The following is an 11987-nucleotide window of genomic DNA, read 5'->3' as shown; positions in this document are numbered from 1 at the left end:
TCTGTATATATCAGTGTTTGATTTGACTTCTCTCTCTTTCTCTTAGTAATGTCCTTCTTATATTTTGATTTGACTTCTCTCTGTTTCTCCTAGTAATGTCCTTCTTAAACTTTGATCTGACTTCTCTCTTTCTCCTAGTAATGTCCTTCTTATACTTTGATTTGACTTCTCTCTTTTTCTCCCAGTAATGTCCTTCTTAATCTTTGATTTGACTTCTCTCTTTCTCCTAGTAATGTCCTTCTTATACTTTGATTTGTCTTTTGATTTGACTTGACTCTCTTTTCTCCTAGTAATGTCCTTCTTATACTTTTTCTCCCAGAATTTGAAACTTTGATTTGACTTCTCTCTCTTTCTCCTAGTAATGTCCTTCTTATACTTTGATTTGACTTCTCTCTTTTTCTCCTAGTAATGCCCTTCTTATACTTTTACACTCTTAGTAATGTCCTTGTATTTTTTTTGCTCTTGGTAATGTCCTTATATTTTTACACTCTTAGTAATGTCTTTTTTTTTACACTCTTAGTAATGTCTTTCTTAGATTTTTACTCTCTTAGCAATGTCCTTCTTATACTTTTAGTCGTACTGTACTTATACTTTTACTCTTTCAGTAGTGTCCTTATATTTTTACTTTCAGTAATGTCCTTCTTATACTTTTACTCTCTTAGCAATGTCCGTATACTTTTACTCTCTTAGTAATGTCCTTCTCATGTTTTTACGCTTTGTAATATTCTTCTTATATTTATGCAATCCTAATAATGTCCTTTTTGTAATTATACTCATATCGATGTTATGATTTGTGGGAAGCTTTCTATGTAATTGGGTGTTCTTTTAATTTATTCCAAAGTATGTGCATGAAAGCACTAAAAAAAAAAAAACACCCACCAGGATTTAATACATGTTATTTTAGGAATATCAGAATTCATACCAGGAATTTTAGGAATGTCAGAATTCGTACTAGGAATTTTAGGAATATCAGAATTCGTACTAGGAATTTTAGGAATACCAGAATTCATACCAGGAATTTTATGAATACCAGAATTCACACTAGGGATTTTAGTAATATCAGAATTCATAATAGGAATTTTAGGAATATCAGAATTCATACCAGGTATTTTACGAATATCAGAATTCGTAATAGTGATTTTAGGACTATCAGAATTCACACTAGGACATTTAGGAATATCAGAATTCATACTAGGAATTTTAGTAATATCAGAATTCATGCTGGGGATTCATACTAGGAATGTAGGATTAATGATCGACATCTAATCCTATTTCACGCAGATTCTAAGAGCAAGTATTCACAGTGTTCAAAATCACATGCGAAACGAGTAATGATGATTGCACTTGCATACAAGCACACAACAGTTCCAGGTTTTTCAACCCATTTCTACTTTTGCAAGCAATGAAACGACGTCATTTGAGTCCTGCCTCATTTGACATGCGATACCCGAATCTGTCACTTCGACGGGGATTTATCTCGATGTTCTGAGTGAACTGAATGTTTCTTATTTCATTTTTGTTGGGGAGGGGAGTAAAGCCCCATGTTTACGTCCTCCTGACATGGCACATTTCCAGGGCCTTTGAGTGTATTTTTTTTTTATTTGGATTCAGCCAAAGGAAGATTAAAAATGTAATGTTTTTCGCTTTGGAGAAACATCAGGCTTAGTAGTATAAGATAAGGTAAGTGGGAAGATTCATATAATTCTCTGTGATTCGTTCGTTATTATATTGAATCAAAAAGAAATTGCGAAGCTGTTCTCTATTTTTATTGAAATAATATTGAAAAGTGTCTGTAGAGTTCTTGGAGGTCCAACTTCCCTCCCACTTAAAGAATATTCTAGTTGTAAATTCTGACGGAGGGAGGGAAGTTCCTGAAACTCAGTAACCCTTCTGAGGGGCTCAGCATATGAACATTGAATACTGAGAGTTTAAGAATTAGAGGATTTTTCCTGTTATTCATTTTGTTTTTTTATCAGTTTCAGCATAAATAGCAGCAAAAGAAGCCCTATTCCTAATATGAAATAAAAAGAATCACAAAATCGACAGATTACCTTTCCTGTAGTGCCAGAGAAATGAAACTGCATTTTAGATAAATGACGTACAAAATGTTTTACTTCATCCACGTCGAGTCAGTCCTCATGGTCTTTTTTCTCTCTTTCTCTGGTATAATATGCTTATACAACTCGTAATACGGTGCCTCAAACGTCACTAATTATTGGAAAGATGCGCAGTGATTAACTGTTATATTTATGTCTTAGTCTCATACTTCCTGAATAGTTCATTGCTTCGAACATTTCTTGGCTGTCCCTTCGCTGCTAAGATGTGAATATTGTGTTGTATATATTCTTTGATGTAACCGGTTTTCATAATTTCATCTTTTCATTTGTAACTTCCTGCAAACTATATTTTTTGTATCTGAAGACTTTGTTAGTTAATTGCTTCGAAGATCTCATGGTTGTCCCTTCACTGTTAAGATGTGAATATTGTGTTGTATATATCCTTTGATGTAACTGGTTTTCATAATTTCATCTTTCCATTTGTAACTTCCTGCAAAATTTATTTTTTTGTATCTAATGACTTTGTTATGGGCTGCTGCGGCAACAAGAGCCCGTGCTGGCGTAAAGCCAGGTTAATCTACAACAACAACATCTAATATGGATTTTCTTTCATGTCTTTTTCAGGCGTTGGGATGAGTGAGGTGGAGGAGAGCAGAGGGGAGGGCGTAAGTAATGTTTTAGTCGAGGCTGATTCTCTCGAGTTTGATGTCAACACTAACCTGCCCTTCACTCCTGCCAAGACCTCCCCCCGGGGCACCGCCCCTTCCCTTCAGGAATTAATTGAGGCTGAATTGAGCGCCCGTTTGTGCCAACCTGATTCCCTGGAGGCACCGCCGTGTCCTCCTTCCTTCAATTCCCTGTTGAGTTGCGATTCCATTGAGCCTGTTCTGACCCGGCCTGCTCCCACTGCGTTCAGTCTTGACTCCCTCACAGGCCTTACCCACAGCCCTCTCGATGATCCGGTAGGACGAGCTGCAGATGAGGAGAGTGGCATAGATATCCTCTCTCCTATGAAGGTAGACGATTTCAGCAATCCTGATTCATTAGAGTCTTCATCTGACCTTCCTGGCTCTATTGAACAGTCATCCCCAGAGCCCTCAATGCCAGAGGCTCTGTTTGGGGCTGAATTAACAGCTGATGAAGACAATAAGACAAATGCTAATTCCCAACAAACAGTAAATCTGATTGAGTATGATAATGATATTTTAGAGAATACTAATAACTCTGAGTCAATGCAGAAGTATGAGGATTCAGAAGTAGATTTGTTATGCATCCAAGAGACTAAGCAAAGTAGTAGCGAAATATTCCAAGAGATTACAACCTCCCGTATAGTTACAGAGACTAATACTGTTAGTTTCTCTAATAATGTTGAAGTTATTGAAACCGAATATATATCAGAGACTAGTGCCACAAGTGCTGGAGAAAGGCACTCATCATCCTCCTCTCTAAGCATAACAGAAAGTGATTCAAAGGAACGTCTCTACTCAGACGCAGATACAGATGCTTACGACAAGATTTCAAGAACTTCATCTGAGGATATACGGAGCCACCATGAGGAAATGCTACAGCCTCGTCTACCTATGCATACCAAAAAGCCCTCTTCGCAGGCATCTGACAGTTCTGAAGATATAAGAGTAGCAGAAACAGCTTCCCTGTCAAGCGGCGAGGCTATGTGTGAATTTGTCACCCATTCAACGTGCACTGATCCAGAACTAGGTAATACTCATGCACAGGCTGACTACTTGCCTGACATGGAGTCCTCATCCTCCAATACCTCACTGCAAAAGCATCTAAATGAAGGAACTCAGAATACTCAGATGTCACTGACAGACCTTGTAGATGTCTCATCTTGTGATGCCTCCTCTATTGATTTAAGTTCTCCAAAGGACCAAAGTCCTTGCCCCGATTCTAGCTCTGTCAAAGTTCTGACTGTCCTAGAGGATTCTCAGAATTCCACAGTAGACTTTAGCTCTCAACCTATCATCAAATCATCAGAACAGAGCTCTTCAAGTCACAATTTAGTAGACTTAGACACCATCTCCTCCAAAACAGATACTGTAGATCTTTCTGGAACTCAAAAATCTGCTGATGTACAGGTCCTAGACTTTGCTGAAATTTGCAAATCTCACTCAGAGCCTTTGGAGCAAGAACTAAAAGCAGATCCTGACTCTCTGGTTGCTTCTATGGCGTCACTTCAGTTGAATTCCCCAAGTGGTCAAAAGACTCTAGACATTTCCCAGTCTTCTGCAGATTCAAACTCACCAACAGGACCCAACTCTCCTTTGGAAATATCTCTAGGCTCCATGTCTCCCACAGAACATAGTTTCCCACCAGATGTCACCTCCCCACTTGAGTTAACTTCCTCCCAGGACCCTAGCCAAAACCAGACAGATTCTCCCAAGGAAAGCCAGTTCCCAGAAACAGTGGCATGCACCCCTCAGGTGGAGGTCCCCGGCAGCACCCATCTCCCCTTGAATAATACTAACAGCGTGAGTGTCTCCTCAGCCCTCTCTGATGACGGTAATGAGGAGGAGGAGGAGGAGGAGAAGGGACATGGTGATGACGATGCTGTGTCATCGACAGCGGGCACGATTAGTGGTGTTAGTGGTGTTGGTGATATGGGTGATGGGCACACCATGCACGACACGGTCCCCTGTCCTAGTGTACAACAGCAGTCTAACAATGTAAGTGTAGCTTACTCCCTCACTAACTTAAGTGCATTTGGCGGGTGTAGTAGGGTCTTTAGGGGTTATCTTCACTTTCGTAAGCAGACTTTGCTTCAGGCAGAAACCAAACAGAGCATTTTGATTAGGTTTGTTTTTTTTTCTGAGGGATGTTTTCCATGTTAGCTAGCTGTATTTCAGAATATTAGAATTTTGATACACAAACAGGAAAAACAGGAAATAATTCTATCTCACAAGACCTACTTCATTGTTCATTTTTTCTTTCTAAACATTTGTTGCTAATAGAGTAGTTGCCATTGAATTACATTTTAAATTAAGCAAGAGAAAACCTCGATATCTTGAGGATTTTCAGTGTGCCTTTCTTTCATTCATTTTCTGCCTGTGGCAACGTTTTGCATGAGATATAGTTTCAGAGATGAGGTTAGACTCGGGGAAAAGTTTCACATTTACGGTTAAGGGATTAAATTTTCCTCTTAGGAATGAGAATGGGGGAATGTACATGATATACATCTTGAAATGGTCAGCCATTGTGGAGGTCCTCCCCGAGGAAGTTGGTAGTACAGTGGGCAGATGTTCATGTCATTGTGACGAAGGTTAGGTGAACACTTGTAGCATCTAGCAGAAATGAATTTCTGTAATGAACACTTGTAATCTTTTAATCATCTGGAATCGAGAGTCGTTGATTCAAAACAGTACATATGATGTAATGATTTCTTCAGGTTTTTATAACTGTCATTCGTTATTTCAACAAAAATTTTAAAATGGGGGAAGTGAATGAAGTTAACTTTTAACGGTAATGGGAGCATGAAACACTTCCTAATGCTGTGTAAATTACAGTGCTCGAGAGAAACAGATCTTTTACAGTGAAAATTGTAGACCAAAATTTTTTTAACAATTTTTATTGCAACGAAAAACTTACTTTTACTTTGCCGAGTTTTTCTGTTTTATATATTAAATATACGGAAGCAGTTTTCTGAAACATAACACATGAAAAATATTGATTATAAACTCTACAATGGCTAGCCAATATTGCATATCATCTGTACATTCAGTAGTTAGTCTCATTGTCATATACGTTGATGGCTTAACTGGAATGAAAAATATTGTACTATAATTATTATACGGCTTCTTTTTTAAAAATTCTTTGAAATTACCGTAACCAGTTTGTTGTTATAATTGTTTTTGTTATTTTTTAACTGTGATATTTCTGCCGTAATTATTTTTGCTTAGAACACAGGTATTGTGATTGATAATGCACTTTTATAGTCATAGATGTTCGATCTAAATATATTTCGCAAAATGCAAAGACGAACAAAAATTTGATTCTTGCTTAATTTCAGACTTAATTGAAATCCGTCGTTTAGCTCAATTTATTAGTTACTTCGTTTATTATTATTATTCTTGTGTGAGTCCAGAATTCAATTCTGAGATTAGTGAATTAATACTGACTTTTAAACATCGTACATTTTTCAGTCTTGCCTCCTAATTTATGATCAGTAAACATATGTGTAGTCATTATTTTAAAAACTGTTGATATCTTCTTTTTTTGGGTCCAATGACTGTCGACTTTGGAAAAAGCATAAATGATTATCATCATTCTTAATGTTGATTTTATTCGCAATTTAATTTTTTCCCTTCGCGATAACATTGAAATTAAATATTATTATTATTATTATTATTATTATTATTATTATTATTATTATTATTATTATTATTATTATCAGGAAGAAGTAAGAGGAAGTCGAGGGAAATTCAGAAATCAGGTTTTCTAATTCTTGCAGCTTTTGATTTTGAAAATTCCATCTGTTCCTTCAAATTCCGTAAACATTCCAGTTGAACATCGATGTACATTACAGAACATCCAATCACATTCATGGCGGTTCATGGGTGCATAATTGAACTCGGCATTTACTGTGGTTTAGGATTCATTGTATAAAATCCTCCTTGGCTGTGTTTTCCTAAATAGATAAATTATTGTTTAGCCCCTCCTAGTAATAAATGTTTGAGTGTTTAAACGTTTTAATACATTAAAATTTGTTGTAATTGTCTATAAGTGTATAAATCAGTTAGTAGGTGTTTTAAATTTAGTCATTTTGTCTTTAGGATTTAGAGTGGTTTATTCTAAAGTAGACTTACAAGTGTAAACTCAAAAATGACATTTACTATTATTTAATTCTAAAGAAATGAATACTGAGTAAGTATAAAGCATAAAATTCCAAAGGTTATTTAAATCATTTTAGGTTGTTATTCAGAACTGTTTTTTTTTTTTTCATATATTTTTGCTCTATTTTATTTTGTGTCATAAATTCAGCTTACCATTAATGGCTGTTGTTATGTGTTAATTTTGTTGAATTTCATTTGCAGCTTATTTTATTTCATTATGTTTACATAGAGCTTATTTTAATCTATTTCAAGTTAGCTAACATCTGCGGCACAGCCTAAGCACTGTAACTTGAGGAACGGTACAGCGCTGTAACTGTGCAGTTGAGTCTTACTGTATTGTGTCACACATGTACACACATACACACACACACACACACACACACACATATATATATATATATATATATATATATATATATATATATATATATATATATATATATATATATATATATATATATATATATATAATGATATAGTGATGTGAAAGTATGGTATTTTCAACATTTCTTCATACATGAAAAATGAAAACAAGTTTATATGTGTTATTTTGAAAATATTTTTTTTTCAGTTCGGTAATCTGATCTAGAACCGTGATAAGCGGAATGAAAAAGCAGTAACGTTAAATAAAAACGACAATGGTTTTTGATTTACCATTTAGTAATGATGGCACAATTTCATGCAAATCTTAAAAGTGACACAATACAAGTAAACTAAAGCGTATTGATTTTATTTGCTCTATTTACTCACTAATTTTATTTTCGTTTCTTTCTCTTCTACCTTCCTCTACATCCCCAACCCTCCCCTACCTTAAAAAAAAACCACAGGTGGGGAGGACCAGGTCAAGGTCAAACAAGTACCTGGAGGAGCTTGAGGACTCAGCAAGTGACTATATTGAGGAGGAGGAGGAGGAGGAGGAAAAGGTGGAAGTGGTTGAGGAAAAGAATGAGGAGGAGGCTGATAAACCCGGACAAGATGATGGGGAACAAGTAGACTTCTGGGGAACAATGCAGGTATGACCTGGTGTCTGGCAGGTGTGACCTGGTACATTGTAGAATGACCTGGTGTTTGGCAGGTGTAATCTGATGCATATCAGGATGACCTGATGCACTGCAGGTGTGCCCTTGTGCATTTCAGGTTGACCTGGTGCATTGCAGGTGTGACCTGGTGCATTATAGGTTGACCTGATACAGTGCAAGTGTGACCTTGTGCATTTCAGGCTGACCTGGTGCATTGCAGGTGTGACCTGGTGCATTGCAGGTTGACCTGATGCACTGCATCTTAGTTGCGTCTGGATGCATTAGACAGGTGCATCTAATGCATTATTGATGTGACCAAATGCAATGCAGGTGTGACCCTATTCATTATAAATATGTCCGAGTGCATTACTCTGGAGACCTGATACAACGTAGTTTGACCTGACGCATTAAATGTATGTAGGCAGTGCAGTATAGTTATGACCTGGTATAGTTACATATCTGACCTGATATATTAGAGGACTGGCTGACTGGTTTAGATGGCATTCCATGTGCCAGGTTCATTGGGTTAGAGACAGGATTTCAGTATTTTAGAAAGAGAGAGAGAGAGAGAGAGAGAGAGAGAGAGAGAGAGAGAGAGAGAGAGATTCTTTTAACATCTGAAAGATGGATAAAGAGAGAATGAGACGCGGGTTATCAGTAAAGTAATTGGATGTCATGTCAAGTTTTGAGAGAGAGAGAGAGAGAGAGAGAGAGAGAGAGAGAGAGAGAGAGAGAGAGAGAGAGAGAGAGAGAGATTCTTTTAACATCTGAAAGATAGATAAAGAGAGAATGAGACGTGGATAATCAGTAAAGTAATTGCATGGCATATTAAATTTTGAAGACAAAGAGAGAGAGAGAGAGAGAGAGTACGTATTTGGTATTGTTCATGATGTAAAAAAAGTAAAGCAACAATTGAGCAACAATTGAAAACGACAGAGGAAAGTGTTAATATACGATATTAGGAAGAATACTGGTAAGACTTTGTATTTAGTTATTTATACTTTATTCCCAGACGACTGCGGCTGTAAGTAAACCTTCCACTTTGCTATCTACTTCTACAATGAGTATTAATTTTCTTTTATGCAATATTTAGCAACTAAATACGATAAAATGTTAATTAACGCCGCATACATTTTTTATTTTTATTTTACTAACTTATTATAGTGACTTAAATTTCTAGGCTTTTTTTTCTTTTCATGAAATTCTTCGCAACTTTTTCATTATGCTTTTTTATGTGTATGTTACGTTAACAATAATTATGCCTTTGTTTTCCTCAAATGTGAACGTTTTAAACACTTCGCCGAATGCCAATTTGTGTTTAAAGTATATTAGAAAATATGAATATTTTTGTATTTTAAAAAGAGTAATGCGTATTTAATTTTCTGAAAGGTATTGTATTATTTTCAAAGATTAGTCGGGAGTTACAATAACGAATAATAATCACGTTAAATCATTTATTTCTATAAATTCATCGGGTTATATTTAATGCTAAAGATCTGGAAAACTACCATTTTTAGATACTCTTATCCGATTCTCCGATTAACAGATTAGAGAATGTCTAGTTTCGCTAAGTTTTCAGTTTTTTTTTAATATGTTGCCAAGCACTTGAAGGAACTTAATATTAAGATAAGTAATGTCGGTATCTAGTAATGTCAAGTAATAATTTCAAAAGTGATCCACAAATCAGTTGATGTGAAAGTATTAGGAAGAAATGACGATTGACGTCGTCTCTTATCATTTTGTAGAAAGGAACGTCAGCTCTTCAGTTATAGAATTATTACTCACTTAAATATCTCATTTACTCACTTAAATACCTCATACGTGCGATCTTCTCACTTTTATTTGGAATATGCATCATACACGCAGCTTCATTTCGCTCCTTTATTTTTAGAGTATAAATTACATTTAGTATATATATATGTATATATATATATATATATATATATATATATATATATATATATATATATATATATATATATATATATATATATAATGTAATGAACATCCATGTTTCCTAGTTAAACATCTGCGCTTATAATGTCAGGAAGCGAATACTTACCACATTTTATATTTTTATTAAACTTTTTTTATAAGACGAGACATAAATATTTATCATTTATCGTACTGAAATTGGAATCGGATACTCAGCACATTATTTCAGCCTTTTATATAACGAGACTCGGATATTTATCGTAATGAAACTGAAATCGGATACGTAGCATTCTTTTGTTTTTTCTCTTAAACCTTCTTACATAACGAGATAGGAATATCTGTTGCAATTAATTTTTTTTTTTAAATAATATATATTTATTATAATTAAATTTTTTCGTTCTTTCGGTTTTTGAAATGTTAGATATTTATTTTGATTAGTTGTTTTCCTTTTTCTGAAGTAATAGGTATATGTTATTATCTTTTCTTTTTCTGAAACATTAGAAAATAGGTATTTATTATAATTAATTTTCTTCTTTCTGTTATTTGAAATATTATTTAATTAATTTTCTTATATACAATTCTCTTTTTTCTCTTTCTGAAGTAATAGATTTTGCTATAATTCTCTTTTTTTATTTTTCTGAAATAATAGATTTTGATTAAATTCTCTTTATTTTTATTTTTCTGAAGTAATAGATTTTGTTATAACTCTCTTTTTTTTTCTTTTTCTGAAATAAGAGATATACGTTATAATTAAATTCTCCTTCTTCCTTTTCTGAATAAATATATTTTGTTACAATTCTCTTTTTTCCCTTTTTCCGTTTTCTGAATAAATAGGTTTTGTTATAATTCTCTTTTTTTCCTTTTTCCTTTTCTGAAATAAGAGATATACGTCATAATTAAATCCTCCTTTTTCCTTTTCTGAATAAATAGATTTTGTTATAATTCTCTTTTTTTCCTTTTTCCGTTTTCTGAAACATTAGAAAGGCGAGGAGGAGAAGGAGGGGAAACCAGCCGAAAATGGCAACGCCCACGACGATGGCACGACAGAGAAGAAAAAGAAGAAGAAGAAGAAGAAGGAGAAGGAGGACGGAGAAGGCAAGCGATCCAAGAAGAAGAAGAAAGATAGGGTAAGGGAAGAAATGAATGATTGACAGCTTTTCCTTTTTTGGGGCGCAGAGTCGGGGAGTTTTCAAACGTTAGGGGTTCCAGTAAGATGTAAGAGTGTCCCCCCCCCTTTTTTTTCTCTCTCTCATTAATAATAGTGGAAAAGTCTTTCATTGTTGTTTCAAAAGGTATCTAAAGATGTCTCTCACTTTGGTTTTCTTCTCATATTTGTGGCATTTTTTTTCTGGTAAAATTAAACAAAGGCATTTTCAGTGGCCTTTGCCTTAAAATTGAAGCACCCACCCGCTGCCACTTGCTTTACAACATAATATTAAATCGCTTTCAAGTGTATTACACAAGGTGTATTATTGTATTAAATCGATTTCCAGTGTATTATTACACAAGGTGTATTTTGATGATGACGTATATATATTCACTCGGATGAAAAATGGAATTCCATTTTTTGTAACTCGGGGACCCTCTTACATCAACTGTCATTGAATTTGGAGGTTCTGTGGAGTTCGGATAAATGTTGTTTACTTCTTTTCAGCCGGAGTATGTATATGTATACATACATTTGTGTATGTATGTATGCATATATTTTCGACGACGAATAGCTAACAAGGAAGAGGAAGATATCTTCCTTTCTCACCCATGCCATCTGTGTATTTAATTCTCATTTTTCGACGACGAATAACCAACAACAGAGAGGAAGATCATTTCCTTCCTCTCCCATGCATTCTCTGTATTTAATCAAATTCTTTACAGCTTTCGTTTGAGGAACCAGAATTGTTGTCCATCAGGTTTATTTTCCTAATTGTCACCGATATGAAACCACACCTCGCTCGCTCCCATTATTCCTCCCTTAACGCAGTTCGTCGCACTTGACTGCTTTCCAACTCTTGCTCGAAGACGCACCGAGGACCCTACTGGAGCGCAGGCAATAGCTACTAGCTATTCCGGACGGTCCTCCAGTAGGTGAGAACGGTTCGGAACGGGCATGCGCCTCGGGGGCACCGCCAGCA

The 11987-nt window shown here is 35.3% G+C and overlaps 1 protein-coding gene across 1 annotated transcript in view; it reads left to right on the top strand.

Annotated features, from left to right (window-relative positions):
- Positions 1-11987, top strand: part of LOC136846926 (titin homolog) — a 231395-nt gene that overhangs the window by 64090 nt on the left and 155318 nt on the right. The window contains exons 11-13 of the mRNA XM_067118179.1: positions 2682-4741; positions 7732-7917; positions 10839-10985. Coding sequence (XP_066974280.1) covers positions 2682-4741; positions 7732-7917; positions 10839-10985 — 2393 coding nt within the window. The remainder of the gene's footprint in view (positions 1-2681; positions 4742-7731; positions 7918-10838; positions 10986-11987) is intronic.

This window comes from Macrobrachium rosenbergii, chromosome 16, assembly GCF_040412425.1.
Source record: "Macrobrachium rosenbergii isolate ZJJX-2024 chromosome 16, ASM4041242v1, whole genome shotgun sequence".
In the NCBI taxonomy this organism is placed as follows: domain Eukaryota; kingdom Metazoa; phylum Arthropoda; class Malacostraca; order Decapoda; family Palaemonidae; genus Macrobrachium; species Macrobrachium rosenbergii.
The sequence above is the reverse complement of the archived record's forward strand: the minus strand, read 5'-3'. Positions and strand labels throughout refer to the sequence as shown.